We start from the raw sequence: 23455 nt of genomic DNA, 5'->3' as shown, positions 1-23455 counted from the left end.
TTGGAAAAATTTTATATATACTTAAATTGATACCAAAATGATAACATTCAGGAGCATACAAATGTGTTATGTGACTAGAAAGGATCAACTAGAACTCTTCCTAGCAATCGTAAACATATCTCCAATTATAAAGAATCATTAATTTTCTATTACAAATGTGCCATTGAAATCTTATCCATACTGAATTTGCAATATATTTTGTACATAATTTATAAAATGATAATTTTGATTTCTTCTTGTTGACTGTGCTATAAAATGAAATTGATTGTCTGAAGATAGTACAAATGGAACTTTGTCAATATTATTTACTGTTCTTTTGTTTTGTGCCTTTTGTGAATAAAATTCTTGTGTTCCTTTGATTTTTGGGAAAACATTAACAATTTACAAACCCTATTATACTGCACAGCATGTAACAATAAATAAAATAATAAATATATATAATTGGTTTCTTTGTTTTGTGAAAAGTTTTAACCCTTGTTAGTTAAGTTAAGATCCTTGGCATTTATGACACAAGCAGAAACACAAGATTTGGCACGAAACTAAGGATAGAATAATAAAACCTTAAAAGAAATAATATAGAGAAAAAGAAAATCATCTATATACTTCTTAATTATCTTTACGCATCTCTTGGCACAAATTTACACGTATAAAATAATACAATTTATACAAATTATAATCATCGCAATATTTGTTAAATGTTATATCGATTATCTCTATAAAAATGCTTTTAGCAACTAAGAGAACATCGATGAAATTTTTCTATAATAAATGAAAGTTCTTCGTTTCGATATTAAAGCGCAACTATATAACAGTATCAAACACCTCTCTAGTGTCCTCTCGATATTAGTTCTTCTTTTCTTTTTAAATTGTGCACTCTTATGAATCAGATATTGGATCTTTAACGTGCCGCATATTATTTGTTAATTATTATGATATGTTCTTATGTCGTTCTTATAGCGGCTAATGATGTCTCGAAAAAATATTTCGTAAGCGTAAGATCAAAAGACGGTATCTGTGCGTTGTATCGAAAGATTGACATGTTCTTTCTTTAATCTAAAATGCGTCTAAATGTACAAAATTTGAGAACTATCGCGATTAAATCAATACTGTATGCCAGCATTTAGACCGCGTGATAATAACAACCTGGTCGATAAAATGCATACAAGCTTAAAAAATTAGAATCTTTACAAATTCGATCGAGAAGATCGAAATTAATTCTTTTATGCTTACAATGGAAGCTACAACGTATTATATGCTATACAATCGTTTAAGAAATACAATACATGTACTTATTTACATCGCTGAAAGAACAACCAGAAGGTATTGAACGGAGGAAATTATCGTTAATCCTTGATGAATTTTAATAATACCCTTTGGTAAATAACGAGGAGGAAGATACATCTAATCATCGAATTACTCAACTTATTATATTGTTATAATATTGATTTCGATTTATATCTAACTTTCATGACCAATTCGTTGTATAAATCGAGGATTAGGAAAACTAGCATAAAATCCATGAAATATTTTGAAGTTATACTATTATACGTTGCATAGGAAACAGTCCAAAAAGTTAGGATTTAGGCTAATTAATAAAATTACAGATAACTAGTTAGTAAGCACTATTGAACGGTGTTATATGGTATGGTTCATCAACCGCATCCGAAAATTTTCAGACGTTTTGTACATTTTAAACAATTAAAAAACTTACGTGTTTAAGATACTTATAATATTTATACATTGAAAGGTTCTAAAGTGAATTAAGCTATACAATTTTTATAGTTATACAAAGGAATGTTAAATAGCTGTTAATCTTTAAATGACTTTTTTTGGAAACTGAATGCGTTGTAGGAGAGAAATTACATGAATTTTTGAAATTTTTATCTCCTTTGAATCCAAATTCAATCGAGTTTTATTTATGAGATGCAATTAGGAATGTACTTAAAAATGCATGGGGAATACTTTAATTTTTATTACCGTTAAAACTACTGATATAAAATTATCTCGAGATGAAAAAATTAATGAAAATAAAAAAAGGTTTTAATCTAATTAGTATTTTCAATGTATTTAATTTTGATGCGTAAACCACGTCTGTAAAGTTTCAAATAACAGCATCGGATTATGTCGTACAAACGATAAACCTCTAGGAAATAACAAGTTCAGCCTATACAAATTATGGCTACATTAATATCGCTAATTTATACATATGTACTCGTATACATCTGATGAAACGAATTAATATCATAGTTTAGGATGTACATCTATCGCAATTCTTTGAGCTAAATCGTATTTACGTATTGCGAACTGGAATATATTAATACAGTATTGTCACCAGGCCATGCTACCATAACACATATCTTATTGAACTTAAGATTTTAGGATTGTACAATTTGATTTCCATTGCTAACTCTGTACGAAGTGTAATGCTAATTTGTATCAAGGAGACATTACCGACGCTAAAGATGGGAATATCTCGGCTTGCAAAGGTCCATAATCTACTTTTTCTCCATCCACCGTAATGTAACCGTTCGCTCCTTCTTCTGGTTCTATTCGAAACGCTTTTACCGGTATCATGTCGACGCCAGACCGTGTTACATGGGTACCATTATTTAATCCCAACAGGAACTAACAGACATAGTAAATAATTCTTAATATGTTGATATCGTATTTATAATATGTTGAATCTGCTTCTAACTTCATTTTAATTCCATCATAATTACATCATAATACCTTATAAAAAAAGTTGCATTTTCTTACTTATATTAGAATGGTTAAAATTTTTCATATGTTAATTTAGATGTCTTATAGTAAAAATGACTAGTTCTTTGTGATCAAAGTTTTGGCAATGTACGAATTGTTTCAAGATGTGTTTCAATAAAGTTGTTTAGATTTGTTGGTTAATAATAACTTGATAAATTGCTAAAACAGTCTAAGCACGTGTTTGATAGGCAAGCATAATCTTGTTTACTTTTCATTTACCTATCAAGCTCGTATATTTTTAAAGCCTGTTTTGAATCACAGTTGAGCTATGTCACTGAAAAATTCGTAAATCTATTTGAATCGCGGAAGCACACCTCCGCCAAAATTCTCATTCCTGAACCAACCGCCATTGAACTATGTGTATAAATTGTGAAATTCAGATGATGGAATTCAGATGTGCAGATCTTTTGGCAACATAGCTCAGATATGTTTTTATGATAATGTTCTTTATAATTTATATATATGGGTATATACCCAAGATAAATCGAGAAATGGAAGTTCATTGTATTACTTAAAACAACGAATAGATCACAAAGGGTTAAATTACTTTATCAATAAATAAGGACCTAATAAGCGTTTCGCTTTTAAAAACATTTCACTTGTTTGGCAATGAATTAGAATTAGATAAGCCAGAGATATTGTTTTTAATCGAACTATTTACCTGGAGTAAATTAGCTCGAGTAATTCCGGCTTTTATTATCATAAGCCAAATAATGCCGTCCGCCAATTTGGCACGAGGTGCAAAGAAATAATCCTGGCCCAAATGAGACTGATATGCCGCGTGAACCATAACGAACTCTCCTGAAATTTCAAGCACACAAACAAATTTAATAAATAATATATTCATTGATTTATATTGAAAATATCATTTAAATTAAAATATCCTATTATAACATCACTTAAATTAGGCACTTAAGTCTAGAATACTATTGTGTAAATGGGATAATAACGTTGGTACATTTGTTTGCACATTTTCTTAGTATATTCCAGTTCTGTTTATATTGTACGCATTTTTATAGCTTTACTCACAAGCTAGCTGTGTACACTATGTACAAGTATGGGTTATGGTTAGTAATATGATTTGCAGCAATGTTTGTCCTTGCGATGCTGTTCTCGATGCCGTTTTTCAACGGGAAGCAAGTGTACCAGCATTATCAAGTTTAGCATCGTGGCAGATAAAGCTGCGAATTACATAATGTGTAAAGAAACGCAACGTAAGATGCATGCAGACTATTAAGGGCTAAACTAGCATATATTTGCCTTGCATAAATTGTAACTTATCATCTGATTTCATATGCATAGACTTTGAATATTTTTATACTTTAGCGGTACTTTTTATTACCTTAGGAGGTAATTATTAAAAATAATAAAAATTATTATTTGTTATTTTAGAAACTATTAAAGATATTACCTTCAATTTGCGTCCAAGAATTTGATACTTCTGAAGTTAGAGCGGGCAGCCTTGAGGATGGACCATACATAACTTGACTACTGTTCTCTGGATCTTAATTACAGACATATTATTATTTTAGGAAGAGGTACAGAGTACAGAAAATTTAAATTAATTCAAATGCTTGTAATGTACTAAATTAATCAAGAAATTAGACCAACTTTTTTATCTACTCTTAGTTTCTAAGAACATAATATGTAATAATACATAAAACGTTTACAAGCGAGCATCTTAAAGTAGATAAAGTAAAAATATGATATGCGAGTAACAGCACACAATAAGAAAAACGTTTTGTCGAGATATGAAAATTATTAATGTATGAATTAAAAGCTTACCAATATCTTCATTATTGGGATCATCGATGCTATGGTAACTAGAAATTGATCCCGTGCTAAAATAAGTTGACTTTGCGGATGTCGCAGAGTAGAAGCTGTCTAGCCTCTGTCTTCTCTCAGCTTCTGTTTCCAGAGTGATATTATCGCTTATTATTTCGTTATCATCACAGCTATCAAACGATCCATCAAAAATAGCAGGATCTCCATCGATTGCATCATGGAAGCTTTTCGATTCACTGATTTTGCTGTATCTAAACATATGATAGAATAGTATTTTAAAAAAACTCATATTTTATTACTTTTTTTAAAGCATTTTTTAAGAATATGCAAACCACAAATAAAATTTTTATGAGTTCTTGATGTTGGGACTTTAAACGATTGTTTTCGGTGTTATTTTTATCTGATTTATTAAGAATAAATTCACAAAACAGATGAAACCTTGAACGAATTATATCATATGTCATTTTAAATTCAGATAGAATCTCTCCAATATTCCAGATACTGAATACAAAAATATCTCTCGTTTGACATTCTGCGTTATTTTACGGACATTTTACGTAAGTCTTTTTTCGTGATAATAAGATTCTTATTACATAGTCAATAGAAAATTAATAGAGACCGTATCTCGTATGATAACTACATATGTATGTATGTATTTATTCAGAATATTACGTAAACTCGAGACATCCATATGCAAAGTATCATTTCAGTTTCTATAAACTTACGTAAACTTGACAAGCGTATTTACATATTTCTTACGACTTTTATAATACATTAATCGATATAATACTTTGAGAGAAAGTGAGATGTTTACACAAGAGTATCGTTACTTCAAAGAACAGATAATTGAAGTTTGCATTCGTACTAGTCTGTTATCTATTAAGCGAAAATTTTCACTCCATCTTTCCCATTTGACCTCAGAATTCTGTCAAAGGATTATCTTGTCGAATATGATGCTTGTTTCATTTGGCATTTTTCATGCGCAAATAATAGAGGTAATGCGTGATAAGACAACAACGTACCGATCTAAATCATCGCCACAGCTCCTTGAATGCGATATCTGCGTTTCCTGTGCGTACTCATTGTAGGCCTTGCCATTACCCAAATTCTCCACGGACGGTACTTTATCGCAAGCTAAATAAGATACTTTTCCTTTGTATGTCCTCAAACCTATCAGCCGGGCGATAGTCCATATGGTGAATCTCTGACCGCCTATTGCACGGAGACGTTCACTCTCAATGTCAATGTCGGCGAGTAAACCCCAGCCGACCGATAAAAACGAAAATAGAATCTGATTCCTTGTTTCAACGCGTACCAGGTCCATCTGCGCCTTTTTAAACTTCACCACGGACAGTGCACTGACGAGAAGAGGATTATAATCGTACGGCTCCCTGAAATAGAATCCGTTACTATAGGTAAATGCGCATGATTATTATTTTTAAAGCAAATTACGATTTTTCTTAAATAAAATAATTCTAATTATTTAATTATAGCATGATTTCCATTGCCCCTGCTATTCTCCTCACTTCTTCTATACGTTTGTATCGTTACAAATGTTTTCTTTTTTAGGGTACTTTATCTCATAAAAAGCGTAAAGTACACAAAAGCTAGTAAAATTATATTGAATATAGAAACCAAATATTTCCTCTGTTTTAGTAATATTTATTGAAAGATATAACATCTATTTCGGGTGATATATTTAAACGCTAAAGAGAACGATAGGGTTAATTTTATTATTATTAATATAATTATTCGATTTTTTAATTTTCTGTGTACGAAAATGAAATGAGAAATTTGGAACTGTTTGTGTTTTGTAACTAAGAATCGATAATATTACGGATGACCACAAGAGAATAATGATCGACTATCTAGTTTATTTAATGCTGCATCAAGAAAATTGAATCTTTCTTCCTTCCTTATATCATAATTACTATAATTTTGTAACAATGAAATTTCCTTTACAATTTTTCTCTTTTCGCTAAACGCGTATTAAATAACTACTTTTTGTCGTTATCGTCGCGTTTCATCCAATTGTCTCTATTTCTCAATGTAAAATCGATACTAAGCTATGTGCTTAAAACAGGAAACGCAGAATAATCTCAATTGGAGCTTTGTAATATTTAATTTTTGTTCACATACATTTTACAAGTTTTACATATGTCTGTGTGTGTATGTGTGTGGATGGGGGCCATTTATAGTAAAAGAAATGTCCAATAATTTAACCGCAAAGTCTATAATTTTTCTAGATAATCAACACAAATTTTACGAAACGAATAGTAGTTTCAAGTGACTCATAGAATAGCGTATGTTTTATAAAACGAAGTGTTGTGAGAAACCAAAAACGTGTTCGTAAAGACCGATATCGAATGAAATGAAACAAGGTCATTTACAACGCATTACCTCTCGTTACGATTTAAGAATAAAGTTTGAACAAAAATTGAACTCACGTATCGACTTGTGCACAACCTTATCAACAAGCTACATATGTAGTTCGAAAGATATTCTACGTTAAATATCTCTTCGATCGTGCAAATTTCTTTCATTATCTGTACCAGGTACCAGGAATATTGTTGTTGGTATTTTTCATCCCAGTTGTTGCTTGATATGATCATAATTACAATATGGAAAGTATACTTCAAGGATGGTGAAACACATTGAAACGTTAAAACACATTAGTATTAAACGTGCGGGAGTAAAAAACGCTTTAGTTTTACATCGATATGATAGTGTTCTCTTGAGTTACATAAGATACGTAACGTCACCCGATGAGAATCCCGATGACATTACAATGATAAGTTAATGTAAATAATTTTTATCTTATAATGTGCAACTTAGTTTTTTTAAAATATTCATGAAATTAAAGTATTGGTTTTTTAATTACAAAAATATTAGTGAAAATATAATGAACAAACGATGGTTTTTAAATTATTAGAACAATAATGCTTTCAAACATGAAGATTCAATATACCTACTATAGCGTAGAATGTTACTGATTGTGTATTACTTTTTTTTTAACTTTTTATTGCACAGATATTCAACAAGTGGCTTACGCATTTTTAATAACAGTAACGATAATGATAAACGATAACAACATAAAAGTATATGAATATTTTTTGTCTAAAACATATTTATATCTCATTATCGTATATATTGTCTGGTTGTACAACATTTTAACGAATTTTTTACGACTATTGACGGTAACAGGTGAGCAGTTAACAAGCGGAAAAATCCGCGTGATTCTTTAAGTAGGTATGAAACCCACGGATATCAAGAAATGTGCAAATTTCTTGTTAGCTTGATGCTGATTAATCTAATATACTTCTGCTATTTCATAAGAAATAATAGCATACTTATTTCGATACTATCTACTCGATAATACTTCAAAGAACAAGTATATATGCAATCGTTATATTACAATGTTATTACATTATAAGTTTACTTAAAGGAAATTAAAAATAAATACGAGTTTAAAATTATTGCAGTTTTATAATTTGTCGCAATTTTTTATCTAATAAATATTTTCAATAAATTTTTAACGTCGGCAAAACGATGATAATATCATAATCGTTTTATAGTTTCATGATTCAGTTTATGAATATGATGTAGGATAGATATTAGAAATTTGTTATGACGTAGGAAATATGAACGAGAGGAAAAGCTAAATGAAAGATAATGAAAGCAATTGAATTTGAGGAAAAATGCAGGGGCACGTGTAGTCCTCGACGCTTTAATGGCTAAACGAAAATTAGGTCGATTTATCGTTAGTTTACGGTGCTCATCCGAGTTATCGTCCGATCCTTAAAAACGCGAAATTTTATCACGTGCATATCGTTGTAGAGAGTAGTCATAGCTGCTGAAAAATTACAAATTCATATATCAGAAAATTTGCAATGCACCGAGTTAATCATCGTATCATAAATCTAAGCCAGTGGACCTTGAATATTTCATCTTATGTATGTATTAATGCAAGGATAAATAGATTACTGCATATAAATTTTCGTTTCGGATATTTATAAAAATTAGTTTGATTCGATTCAAATCTTTTTTATCCTGTTTATCTATCCTAAAATTCTGTTTAAAAGCCAAGAAAAATTAAAATAAATGATGCAGACTATGTGCTTGTAACAATGCCTATGCTCAAAGATTGCAACTTGCCTGTCGCGAAATTCATACTAATTCACAGAATAAATTGATAACAGTGATGCCTGTTAAGCGATGTTATGTCGCTCACATGTGTATAATTAACCCTTTGCTCTGCAACAATATTCGATACAATGAACCAATATGGTGCAGATTGATGCACTCGCTTACTAATATCTTCTTTAAATGGCGCCTGTATCTGTTTTCTCTATGCGATCTTCCATATTTTATGACAATTTATTTATCAAATCACTCAATCTTTATTTTAAGTGCTTTTTAAAATAATTTCATTCTTGTGACATACATGTAACTATCATTCTAATGTCCAACAACATGTTTGAAGCACGATAACGGTATAAGATTATAAAATTTTTCCACAGAAAATTAAAAGAATGAGGCAAGAATAGCGTACAATTACAGTACGTTATATAGTACAAAAAGATGGCTACAAAATATAGTGGTTACAAAAAGAATATTCTTATTTGCCAATAAAACATCTTTTTATCAGGTTCTATATTTCATTTTCATGATACTAAATTTAATATATTTGAACTTAATTAAACAGTATATAAATTCTATAATACATAAATACAAGGTATACATGAGTGAAAAGAATTTTCTCGAAGATTTTAGTAAAATCATTATTAAAACAAATCCATTGTCTGCCGAAATTGCAGAAACGCCTTTCTACGAGCATACATATAAATTGAACGAGGCGGTTGCGGGCGGAAATAACGACTTCCTCGGAACGACCGAGCTAGACACATAAAATAAATCACGAACCCGGATGATCCTAAAAGAGACTTACTGTTTAGCGTACGCGATGGATTTCGCCAGACCATTACCAGAACCACAGGGTATCACACCAAGGGATAATTCCTTCAGAGCTTTCTCCCAATCGGGCCTTTGAAAAAGCCCATTTACTACTTCGAACACGATACCGTCGCCTCCGACCATCAGCAGCCCGCTCCATTGATAGATGTCCCTCGTACGCACGAACTCGCGTGCGTAATTGGGACACTTGGTGATGTGAACATCATAAGGCCTCTCAGCTTCCGATAGAATCGGATGGATCCTTTTCTGGAACGTTTCTCGACCTCTTCCTGGTCCCGACTTTGGATTCAGCAACACCAGAATCTTTCGTTGCTCACCTGGACACGCTGCAATCAATTCAAAGGAGTTTTTGCTTCCTTTTTCCTGTTCTTTTTCCATTTGTACACTGCTATGTCATATGGCGGGTTGAAGATCATAATAATGTAAGCGATGATTTTGAAAATTAGGATTTAGGAACTATTAAAACTATCATTTAACTTTAGTTTCATAATTAATTAAGTTATAACTTCATTCTTAACCGTAGTACGTTTTCATGACTTGAAAAAACTAAAATGATTTTTTTTATGAAAAATGAATGAATCTAATGAAAGTGGAGACTGCTACTTTAGGAGAAACAATTTTTCTTTCGTTAAAAAGTTCGATAGATTATTATTTTCCAAGTTTATATTATGTCATATATTTTGTATTGATTTCTCTAAAAATATTTCTTCAGTATTTGATTTGTTTAGTTGGTAATATATCAAGATACAATCACGTTTACTCACATACAGTCACGCGTTATGCGTACAATTTATGGGTGATTTCTTATGAAACCGTGGGCACATTATGCACGTCATTGCAATTCCTAAGTGCTGCAATACTGACCGTTTTCTTGACAATCATTTCAGTTTCGAAGTCACACGAGTAATTCATGCTATACTTGAAATTGGCTTTACTTCCTTTTTGGTTCTTTGTGGCCTTAGTGTTTATGTTTACTGAAACTTTTCCGTTAATTTTAAAATCTAAAATATTTTTCTCAATCTTACAGTAGAAGACTAGAATCTATATATGTTTCAGATCCGAGTTTGATTATATTTTGTTAATCATGAGGTCCAGAATATCTTTGAAAATTTTATGAGAAATCTTTGGCCATATAATCTCGTACAATAAGGAGAAGTTAATCGAGGGTAAAGAAAATTTCTACGAAGCAAGAAACCCCTGGATGATTACGTGACGTGTAACGCAACGAGCGTGTTTTAATCTTTGGAAGACGCCCCTGCAGACGCCACCGCAGCAAACCCCTTTGCAGAGATTTCTCTGCAGTTCAGTCGTCTTCGATTATCTTGAGTAATTTCTTACAAATGTATTCTAATGTAGTTTTTATTTTATCATGAAGCATTTATTTTTGCGTAAAATATTTGCGATACAATTTTCTGTTAATTATATACGATTATTGGTTAATTCGCTTATAATTTATGCATTTTTATAAAATTATATTTCCTATTTAATAATTCTGAATTGCATGAAGGATTTCTTTGCTCGCAATTAATTGAGATTGAAATACGATAAAAAAAGAACAAGGGAATTGATTACTGCGATAATAATTGAGCATTTCTTAATTAATCGAGATGTATGGACTATCATTGGAATAAGCTTACTACTAAATATTTATATAAATGTGAGTAACTGATTTTATGAAAGTACATAGTAACAAATTTTTAAAAATTATGTGTAGTATAATCAAATAAATATTTTGTACGACTTTACAAAACACATTTTATACCGATGGTTGCGTTTATTTATATAAAACCTAACAACGTAAAAAATCTGTGTTCGATCGAATTTATAGAACAAGAAAGTCCATCTTCTGAAAAAAGGATTGCCTACATTTCCGGGAGAAAAATGGAGGAAATAGGTTATCAAACTTACGAACGTTACTATTTTCTGTCTGAGCAGCAATTTAAACAGGTTCTGCTTGTATTTACGTAAACCTAGGAGTTATGGATAGTTAAACGCAACTAGTGAAAGTACAGATAAAGTAACACCAACTATAAAAGGTCTGAGAGTCGAAAGAAAACTTTTGGAGTGAATTAATCGTATATCATATTATATCACCCCTCGAAGCTTCATTTATATAATTTGACAAAAATTGTATTCAATATAGCGGATAAAAAAGGTATAATAACACAATCGTCAAACAGCATGACTGTTATTTAATCTCTTTACAATTTTATGCTAAACTTTGCAAAATTATCTTGCGAAAAATATGACATGCGCGATTTAGTTTCCAAAGTGTATTTAAGGCTAATTTGACTTGTTTAAGATTTTTAATCGGAAGATAAGAATTTATTAAAACAATTTGCGACAATTGTTACTAGAAACTGAAAACAGTTTTCAATCAAAGTCAAAGTCAAAAAATTTTAGCATCGCGTTATAAAAATCGCTTTTTCTGCAAATTGGAATTCAAGGTCGACGACAATAAAGTACATGTGCATTTTGCACGGATTATTCTCGTACCACCAGCCATCTTTCGCATACTGATCTACGCCATATGCTATACCTATACGTACAATATACGTATATATACATGCATAGATACATAAGTGGAAAAAAATATATTATCAAAGATAACAGATATTGTGAAACGATTCCTGACCAAAAATGCAAATGAATTTCGCCCTTATCCAATTTCATCACAGAATCGGCTCCGATTCGAGGAGCAACAAAGCGAAAAGCTTTGGTTCGGACAACTGAACCAATATTCGATAACCGCAAACAACGAACAACGATCGATCCCTGTAACGAGATGCAATCAGCAATTTTATGTAGGTCATTTTGAATTAATTTGGCTGGTAGCCACATGGTCCGTTGCTTGAGAAAAATGTCGAAACACTTCTGGCGACGCGAAGACGCGACATATACACGACCCAATTGTTCTTTTGTCTTGCGTCTTATGTACGCACGGTTTGCCACATTTGTTTCGCGTCGATATCACCAATAACCTCATAAATAAAGCATCTATCCATATGGCCGAATGTTATATAACAGATGACCACGTAAGTAATACGTGGCCATTCAAACGCGCACTGTAAACAAACTTGTCAAGAGAACAATTTGAGAATTGACGGAATCAGCCAGTCGCTATGAAACTTTTAGCGTATCCCGATCACCAACTATTCAAACCGGTGGTCAGATTTAAGCTATGAATGTATTATTTCCGATTCCTAATGCTATTCATATTTTCGCGTCATATCTTGAATAGATGGAAAAAGAAGGAATTGTTCATCATCGTTGTTACGTGTTTGGACCTACGGACTTCGACTATTTACCGATTGATGTTTTATTTTTTTACTGCTCTTTTTATTATTGGCATTTCAAATAACACATTGTTTCGCAAGAGTATTTGAATACTTATAGAAACATGATAGACTATACTATATATGTTTACTGTATCTACTTATGGAAGCTATCAACATATTATAAAAAAACAGTTTGAAATTTCATTACTACAGTAAAACACGGCTCGTAATTATATGGGTAGAATTTGAAACGAATCTTACGATCCTATTGATAAAAAGTTTCTATACTAAGTATTCTAATACTTTTGTAAGATATAAGTATCATCCGCGTTTTAAATATGCTAACTCACAACAGCATTTTAATTAAAGTTATTACTTTAAAGCACCTCCAGGACTTGAAAGTCTGTAGTTCGCGTGAAATCGACGTCACTTTAAAGCCTTCTAAAAAAGCTGAAAATCACACACGAATAAATATTCTAGCTCCACTCTGGTAATCATTCGTGTTCCAACGTTGCAACGACGCACGAGAGAATATTTGACGAGGAAAGCATGCCTCTGTTGCATTTAGAAATTAGAACCCTGTGAATGCACGGACCACCACAATACTCAAGCTATATGCGAGTGTGTAATATATTTATATATTTATGAGGATGAGCATTTTTAGAGTTGAACGGTACGTGGCAAGTGTAAGTTTGCAAAGAAATTTTAGAAAGCATTATCAAGCGAAGCGTATCCTTAGCGAATTCAAAACGGTATGTATTGTGCAGTGAATAATATTGTGTAATATATTAGTAAATATTACTTAATAGCAAAATAAATAATATTAGATATGTAATAGCAGAACTCCGTATAAATTTTGCCAACATATTTTATAATATTATACCATATGGACAAAAGCTTTTAAAAGCATTATAAAAGCCACAACAAAAATATGGAACGTGAAAAAATGCTAATGATTTTACTCTTAATATATTACTTATTACAAGATAAATAATTCATGTAAACATTATACGTTAAAACAAGCTAGACATACTGAATTAATGTTACGCTTGTGGAATATGCTCAACAGTATGTTGATGTTAGGGATTAGCATGTATCGATACAGGTGAATAGCACACTTTGGAATGTGAAATAACATGTGGTCAGCGTGTAGCATCGACCAATTTATTATTTAATATATCTAATCCACTAAACCAATATAAAATAAACACACCATTCATCCATTCGCCATATATTATTGAATTATATAAACGATACTTTATCAAACATAAAAGTTCTCTAAGTATACTAATATAAAATTTGAAATAAATTAAAAAATATGTACAATATGTAGGTACCTACATATTAGCCACTGTGATCTGTATATTCGAGACTATGTTAAAAAATTAGTGTGAATTATTGAACTACATCGATCTCAAAGGACTGTGTCAAAAGAGGAGCAGAGTAGATGGACGGTTATTTTCGTCAATGCACAATAAATCAAGGAGTGACGTAAACGGAATGCACAGCAATAGTTCAATGTATTTAGTACGAGGCCTTGTGTTTTATTGAACAACAGACTGATAAAAAAGCGGAGAAATTAATCTTTGCAACTGTATCCTTTTGAAGAAAAAACAAAGAGAAGAAGAAAAGAAGATCAAAATTTGAGAAAAAAACATTTTTCATAATATGTATTTCCTCTCGTTTAGTCTTCTTTTCTATTTTCAGAGCTCCATTAAAGTTACCATGTCCCATGTTAAATGTCTCATGGTAAAACATTATTCTAACGGAAACGCACGTTGGAACTAATGGTTAAACATTATCATGCAGGATAAATCTCTTCCTCCTAACCAATATCGATTGCCTTTGCGTCAACAATAAAATATAAATTAACCTGCAGTTTGACATAAAGCGAAACTGTTTGAATGAAAACAGGACGTTCCGGAAAACATGATATTTGAAATATTGCCTCAATTATTGATTTCGTGGGAGATGAAAAAAATGTGTATATTTATTTTATTATTTTTCGAATGCAATTCGATTTGATTAAATTATCAAATTAAAACATATTAAATTTGGTCATTCTGTATGCAACAGCCATTCAAAAATTGAATTTCATCACTGAAGATAAATAGCGATGAAAACTCGGAGATACGTCATTGTGTACTATCGACAAATAGTTTCCAGGCCAAAAAATTCATAACAATTTTACTGATATGAATAAAAAACTATAATGGTATAACATTGTATTATGCATAATATTATACTATCAACGAGTAGACTTTGGCAGATATTGTAATGAAAAAATTTCACTAGTGCAGATAGTAATGCTATATACATTATAGTATTAATACACTGCACCATTGACGAGCAGAGATTTTGTATTGGTTACAACTTCATATGTATATACTTTGTAACACGCAACATCGAACAATATACAAATATATACACATATGTATGTATGTAGTATGTAGTACTTACATAAGAAGCGTTAAACGTTTTTTTTTATAAATTAACCGCTGGCAGAATATTCAATAAGATATTAACATGAAAATTCACGCTATACCAAATAAATACATGGGTATTATTTGAAAAAAGAGACGGAGAAACACGAAATGAATAGGCTGCAATGAAAATTAACCTTTCTCACTCATTCGGTTAGAATCTACACATCGGTGAATTGTTTCATTATTATGCGTCGTACAAGTATCATAATTCATCTATAAAAAAGATATGCTGGTTTTTTGGTTGTTTATTTTATGCAAATTAGTTTAGTCTTTTTACTATATTACACTATTTATTATTGCATTTTATTTATTCTATATATTTTACACTATTGTACATTTTATAATATTAAATATGGATATGTATAGATTCAAACATCAATACATCAAGCATGTGTATATGTTTACAAACGTTAACAAATAAAAAATATTCAATCTGAGGAAAATAAGCTATCGGTAGATCATTCCAAATATCGAACTTCGACTGAGTCCGACTGCCGCGATAATTTTCTTGCCTTGGACATAAATGCGGTAAATTTTTAGCAACCATGGCATGACGGCGTTTTAATACTTATGCATCTAATCGTAATAAGCAGCGAGACCGACGTAAATATTTTTTATGCAATAAAATTCGTTTTTCCTTTTGCTTCGCAAATATTAGTTTAAAAAATTCACGATTCGAAAATACTAATTATTTCATAATCATAATAAAAGAAAGGAAAAAGATTCTGGTTATTATAAATTTTTGTAAACATAATAACGATAAAATAAAATATTACTAACATACAATAACGTTTTGATTACTGCAAAAGTCTGTTTTCTCTAGATTTGCTAATTTGTTTTTTTAACTAAAATACATGTATATCGATGCGAATAAATTTCCATAGTTTATTAAAACTCTTTCTTTATTGATAATATCAGTGTCAAATAGATAACATTTTTACCGTATTAGAGTTTAGTGCGTCATGTAGCGCTCAAATTAGCATTGCTATTATGTACTGTTTTTGCGCAAAGTGACGTAAAAAGGATGTTATAAAACAATTTGTAATTTTTCTATAAAAAAGGAAGACTTTTCTTTTTTATGAACTTTGCTAATGTTACGATATATGTTGATCTATGCTTATATCAGTGATTAAAAATACCAATTAAACCTTATTTTTAATTCTATATAATTTGACTTGAAAATTTAATAACCATAGGTCTATAAATAAACAGTTTTACACTATCATTAAAATATTAGATCTTTTTATAATTATAATAGTATTATTATTGACATTAACCAACTTTTCTTAGTAATAATTGTATTCCTAGATGTCAAATTAAGGAACTATAATTAATAGTAAGTAAATATAGGACTTTAAATAAATAAAAAATCTTTACAATGAAGAATCATATAATGCAATAGAAAAGTATGTCATATTATAAATTGTAATACTGACAAGACAGACAATTGCAAATAAAAAAATCTATACATGTATCTATTATAAATAATATTTGATCAAACTATTGATAGTATTGGAATATTAATAGCATTGAGACTAACACCACTGATAGTACTATTCACAGCAATAGTTAATACTAAAATTATTTATATAGTTTGCAATTTACAATATTGTATGTAATTTAATTACTATTTGCTATTATTGTTGTTCAAAATCGAAAAGATTAATAGCAAGTATTTATTTCTAATCCTTTTTCCTATAGTTCCTAATTTTCTTATAGTATACAATTTGTCTACGTGAATTCAAAATAAACAGAATATAAATCAAAAATATTGCTGCTATTAATGTATTAAACCATCTTTATTTTAATTAAACTAATTCCTTACTAAAATAACTTTTTTATCGAGTAGGATAAAGATACAAAAATGTTATCATCAAATATTTTTGACGATTAAGAAACCGATTCATTAGCCACACAATTCTCACTATTCCACAGGTTGTTGGTGTTATTAAAGAGACAAAGTCTTGGCATTGATACAGCAAAATCTTGGAATCAGTTACCTTTGAAAGTCCAAATAGTAATAATCTCGTAATGGGTTAATAAATTTCAATTTATATCTAAATTTGTTGAACGTATAATTTCATACCATATTACATATATTTCTTTAAAATAATATTAAATAATAAACAAAATTTAAATAATTATTACATTTGAATTTTTCCATGGAAACTCAGTTCTTCCTCGAATTCATAAAAATGTATCCTTATTACAGAATTGCATCATACCAGACACAATTACACGATCTTTTTATTGCGTTATACAATTGAAAACTAACATTTCATGCATCAGGGCACAACGCAATGCTTGTAATAACGAACCAACAACGAACAATAGCAGCAGTACTGCAATTATCAGTAAATACTAATTATTATTTAAAATAACATTTCATAAAACATCGAAATACTAGATACTATTGATTATTACTATTCTGAATTTTCATTATTTACTATCATCGTGTATTTTATCATTACAAAGTATAACTTATTCGAAACTTTTGTTAAAAAGGTGGATTGCATACATATGTGATGAAAAGATTACTCTCTTGTGTTTCATACTTTATACTGAACCGCTTTAATTCGTGCAACTAAATTTCAAAGCGGATCGTGCTATAAAAAAGGTGTACAGTTGTACAGTTGTCTTTTTCTTCTCAAGTGGAAACATATGCGTTGTATACACACAGTGAAGTGAAAATTCAAAGTGAATCGCATTCGATTACGGTAAATTAAAATATTTCACGAAGCCTTGCCGAGTTATCAAGCAAGGGAATCTGATATCAATTTTCAATGAACAAAATATTTACGAATGTGAAAGTTGATAAAAAACGGGGTACTTGAACCTAATGAATAACTTTTATCGAATAACATTTCAACAACGTATTGTGTATTTATGTATTGATTTTCAATTAGTAATAAAATTAGTAATAAAATAATATTGAAAAAGGATGAAGACAAAAGATTAAAACTTTTTCGAAAATAAATTATGATTACGAATTTTATTGGCTTTTTAAAAATTTAACAAACACATGAGTTTTTCATTTCTCAGAATTTTTTCACATTTGGAATTTTCAACACTTAATGAATAATCATAAAACGATCATATTCTGTTTACAAGATAAGTAGTATCATTATTTTGAATATTGACTCGCAGAAACGTGTTACATTATCTATGACATAAGCGATCTCATAAGCATTATTATAGGAATATTTTGTTGATATATAAGATTTAATTATGTAATGTTGTTAATTATTAATTTACAATAACGTATGCCAGACCACTGCTATTTTGATAAAATGATGTTTTATTAATATATCATTCTCGGTATTATGATATATCATTCTCCACAAAGAAACTAAAGTTATAATTTAGCTTACTGCAAAACTAAACACATGATATTTTCAGCAGTTGAAAAACATGATTAATTCAAATTCTCAGAATTCTGACTTACAGTACTGACGTAAGAACAAAATCGATTGAAAAGCAAAAAGAGAAATAATGTTTATTTAAGCAAGTAATACTAATTCTAAAAATGTATATCTATAACTGAGTTATCGTTACTATATGTATAATGTATTCAATATATACATAGAATTATGTAGAAACACACAGCAAAGATGAATTAAACGAGGAAAAATGCGAAGCTGAACTTCGTTTAGTTTTTAAACTAAGATAGTTCAGTTTCGGGGAAGTCATAATGACTTTATTCGATATTACTTCGTTTAAAGTTCTGTTCCTGAAAAACATCATTCACGCTTATTATTATCATGTTGTTATACTGTCTTGCAAATAAATGCAATGACTAGCAATGTTCTTGAATGACAAGCATGTATATATACGGGAAGTGTAATAATTACAGCATACCAGTAATTAGTAAATCAACAAGTCCTATTATTATCATATCATTATTTTTAGTCTATACCAAAAATATGGAAAATCATAATTTTAAAATTACTTTTTAAATAAGAAATAAAAAGAGTATGGTATAAAAAGAGCATTGGGACGATAAAACTAAATTTTTGCTTTTAAGAAATACGATAATGCTTAATTCTCCTATTTCGAAATTTTAATAATAAATTCCCAATATAGACGCGATTTATTGCCTTTAATTTATAAATGGGCATAATCAGATTCGATTAGAAGTTACATAATTCCGAGATTTAAATAGAGAGAGATTTAAATGTGTAGCTTTTAAATTAACATAATATTATTGACATTGTGAACCAGAGAAATATTTCAGTCAAAATAAATATTATTTAAAAATAAAATGCGGAAATATAATCCTCGCTCTGACGATTCTTAACGTCCAGAAAACTTTTAATAACCGGAGGTAAGCATGACGCATTAAAGGAGATTGAAAAACTTTTGATGGAAATATGTTGGCAGACATTTCGAAAATACAGAAGGGTAACAATATTCGAAAAGTTTGAAGTAGGACGAGAAGAAACATAAATTCTGCAAGAATTATGATTACGATTCAGAGACGGTGAATAATGATTTTTTTGCTCAATTGCAAATGTTCTATTGTGTAAAATAAGGTTAAGGAGAAAAAATGGAACAGATATGTAAGAAGGTGAATCTTTGTTTTACGATATTTCGGAAATTCAAAAAGAGCATGGTACATATTCCGAAAGTTTTAAGCAGAAAGTGGAGAAACACGAAATCTGTAAAAATTTTCAATTGTTAGTGTTCTAACACTAATAAGACAAGACATATTTATTCTAATAATATGTAAATACAACTTTAAAGATGACCATATGGTAGTCGTTGCAACTTTAAATAAAATATTTAAAAAACTTTAAAGTATATTGCTCAAAGTAACTAGAACATTTTATTTCCACGAAATAACACAATATCTTTTCTAAGCATTGGATCTGTACTGAATTTTACAGTACATAAATGTTTCTTTCAAGATACTGATTTAAAACTTTGGAGTTTACACATTTAAATTGTTTTAAATCCAATTAAAGCAAAAAAATCGTCTTTGACGCAAACACTTTTTTAGTAATGTATTTAATAGTTCTAACGCATCTTTTATGTTTCCGGAGAAAATGTAAGTACAAGAAATATTGGAACGAACGTACATAATACATAAATGAAAGAAAACATTGAAAAATATGTGAGCGTATGAATCTTTGATTTCCACATGATTGCAATATTTATAAATGTGGTGAGTAAATGCATTTTAAATGAATGAAGTGATTAAAGGCGATATGAATCTAAATTTTGTTCCAGTTTTTTAATTTTATGAATAAATTTTAAATAAATAAATTTTTTCAAATTTAAAAATTAAATAAGTTGCAATGGTTATGAATCAAGATATAGAAAATTATTGTATCGTTTTATTGTATCGTGAAATAAATGTATGTGAAAATTCGTTCGTATGATATTGCAAATGACTGATAGCGTGCGTATTAAAAATTTCTTTTGAAAATACAAATAAAAGATCTTAATCTTTGCATGAATCAACGTAAGAAACTTGTAAATTGTTTGTGTGTGTGTGTGTGTGTGTGTGTGTGTGTGTGTGTGTGTGTGTGTGTGTGTGTGTGTGTGTGTGTGTGTGTGTGTGTGTGTGTAATTTAATATTCCTTTAGATATAATTAAGGAGATAGTGCGCAGAATGACGTGCGCATAATCTAACTCCGTATCTGGGATTCTTTTATTCATGCAATCATATTTGTTGAATTTCAGATATATTAATCATTGTAAAAATGTACTCATATAACGACAACATACAACTTCCTCCGTTTCGATATTGCCTTACTGGAACATTAAGTAGGATTCTACGTAATCGATTATTAAAAAATTTAACTATCATTATTCAAACGAATATATTTCTATAAACAATAAACAATAATGTATTTAAAAAGGAAAAAAATAAATGTTAAAAATGATGTGCAGAAGAAATGTTGCAAATGAAAGTACAGTTATTCTTAATACACATTATCTAGAATCTAGACCTACTCAAGAAAAGAAACATTGGCGTTTGGCCTGCATATATTAGATATTATAATAGAAAGCATTTCACATAATAGAAAGCATTTGAGATGACTACATATATAACAATGTACCTACTATAATTGAAACCATATTTGCGAAATAGTTGATTATATTTACAAATATTAATTACCATTAATAAACAATATTTTATATTAAATTACCTTTCATCCCATGTTACAATGCCATTCCCGATTTATTAACTATTCTCATTTCAATAAGATACAATCATGTTATTGAAATTAACATTCAATCATTAATACCTAGATTCATCCATAATGTGTAAGTTCATTAGCGTAAATATGTAGAAGGAATTTTAATGAAGCTTCTTCGCGTTTTATTATTTCGTAATTTCTAGCATTGATTACCTAACATGATCCTACCTTAAACGTCTTCGTTAGAAGGGTGGGAAAAGAAACATAATTTATCGAATTATCGCTATGTGAATGTCTTGGTACGATGAAGAAGAAAAAGAAAACGAAATAGAGATTGAACTCACCGCTAATCAACGATTCCAGATTCTCGTGACTGGGGCTCATAAAACTTTTAGGCACAGGCAAGCCAACAATGAGACATTTTATAGCTAATCGCCACCTGCTGGCCTCTCGTAGATTATCTTCGTATTTGTCAAAGCTGCGGAATCGTAGCGTGATCGTGGTCCTTTCTCGTCTCTTGATACCTTTCATACGTGCCTTCTTCAGTGTGTACGCATAAATATAAAGATAGGCCGAAGTGTCAAACTCGTCGTAGGATTGATATGCTTCCACAGACTCGACCAGCTTAAATTGAGATCTCGAGGTACCTGGTCCACAAACACAGCTTCCCGCGCTTTTGCGTTTCGAACGCATACATCTGCACCCTATTATGTCGTTTAGAACGATCGTTTCAACCTTCGTCGCACCATTATTGTCTTTCTCTAAGCTGAGACCCTTTTCTGTTAGTCTCACCTTGTAGTAAGTGTTTTTCTTCGACGTAACATAAAATGTTTCCTCAAGAAGAGTGTTAGAATGCACTTGACCACCGTCCTCCATGACACACTGATGATTGTCTATCATTCAGTAAGATACGCCAATCACATTGATAATCATACCATAAGAAGATCATTATTGTGGTAATTAAGGCACATGATAAACAGACATCTCTTTCCTATCTTGATAAAGTTTCCTTTATTGCCACGGTAAAGAATTGTTGCTTTGTACCATTCCATTTAAGAAAGAGTTCCCAATTCACTTAACGAGTTAATTTCTCTTGTTAGATTCTTTCATTCTCTCAGACATTTTTTCATCATCTAATTACTTGAACTGTTGTGTTGCGAATTTAATGACGCACGTGCAGTTTCCCGAGTAATACACTCATAACATTATCTCTTATTAAAGAATCCATTTTACGGGAGGACGGTATTTAAATCGCGACCACAAAACATAGTCAAGGTTTTTTCCGAACCATGTACGATTAATCAAAGGAATGTACTACTCTGTATTTCGATTAAAAAAAATTATCTCACCATTATCTCGGCTTCTTCTGTACTTGCGCGGATTCGAACATCAAACTGCTTCGAACACACCGAAGTCACGGCATATACTGTTTATGTGAAACTTGAGACTTGACGGACCGATTGATGGAGCACCTCAGCGCTACCTTGTGTTGGTAAATTGCAATTCACCAACATGTTTTTTGTGCAAGGAAACTACATATGTATGTTTAGTATGACGGTGAAATTTTGTACAGTTGGTAAAAACGAGTTGACGAAATCATAAAAATAATCGCAAACTCTACTAAACGTTAAATTTACATGTTCCGACAATCAAAACAGGAATTTAAAACCTATTGGGGTAGATAAGGAACCAGGGCCCTGTTCAGGACCGTACAATGTAAGAATTGTTTCTTGTTTTGTAGTATATTTAAAAAAAGTTTATATAATAATTCATTTTAGATATACATAACCTGGTATTCTTTACAGAATATATATATATTCAATCAATATATATATATTACATAAAATTTCCAAATACCGGCTCTGAGTAGGGCTATATCAATCGATTGTTGACATTTAGTATTTTAATTTATGACTTTACTATATGGGTTCTACAAACTATACTTATGATTTTTGAGTAAAGCTTCAAAAAATAGTTCGTTTTCATTATAAATTGTCTTTATAAATTATAGATTTATCTAATCTGT

General features: G+C 30.3%; 1 protein-coding gene across 2 annotated transcripts; it reads right to left on the bottom strand.

Moving 5' to 3' along the window:
* Positions 1 to 600: 600 nt before the first annotated feature.
* Positions 601 to 22858, bottom strand: Sk2 (Sphingosine kinase 2). Of its 2 annotated transcripts, XM_033340875.2 has the most exons (7): positions 21774 to 22858; positions 9494 to 9845; positions 5568 to 5936; positions 4546 to 4796; positions 4172 to 4264; positions 3422 to 3561; positions 601 to 2625 (listed from the first exon to the last, which is right to left on the bottom strand). In XM_033340875.2, exons 1-7 carry the CDS (start codon positions 22327 to 22329, stop codon positions 2437 to 2439), a joined length of 1950 nt encoding a protein of 649 aa, XP_033196766.2. In that variant the 5' UTR covers positions 22330 to 22858; the 3' UTR covers positions 601 to 2436. The 2 variants fall into 2 exon arrangements, with proteins under 2 accessions (XP_033196766.2, XP_033196767.2); XM_033340876.2 differs by lacking the exon at positions 5568 to 5936.
* Positions 22859 to 23455: the final 597 nt, after the last annotated feature.

This window comes from Bombus vancouverensis, chromosome 6, assembly GCF_051014615.1.
Source record: "Bombus vancouverensis nearcticus chromosome 6, iyBomVanc1_principal, whole genome shotgun sequence".
In the NCBI taxonomy this organism is placed as follows: domain Eukaryota; kingdom Metazoa; phylum Arthropoda; class Insecta; order Hymenoptera; family Apidae; genus Bombus; species Bombus vancouverensis.
This window is presented reverse-complemented; position numbering and strand designations above follow the sequence as displayed.

Bases quoted from the DNA above. Each gene is read 5' to 3' on its own strand.
- Sk2 (XM_033340875.2), bottom strand. From the start codon at position 22,329: ATGATAGACAATCATCAGTGTGTCATGGAGGACGGTGGTCAAGTGCAT. The intron at 4,265-4,545 runs GTAAGCTTTTAA...TCTGTAATTAAG, and splicing joins TCCCAATAATGAAGATATTG to ATCCAGAGAACAGTAGTCAA. The intron at 3,562-4,171 runs GTAATATCTTTA...TTGAAATTTCAG, and splicing joins TTCTTGGACGCAAATTGAAG to GAGAGTTCGTTATGGTTCAC.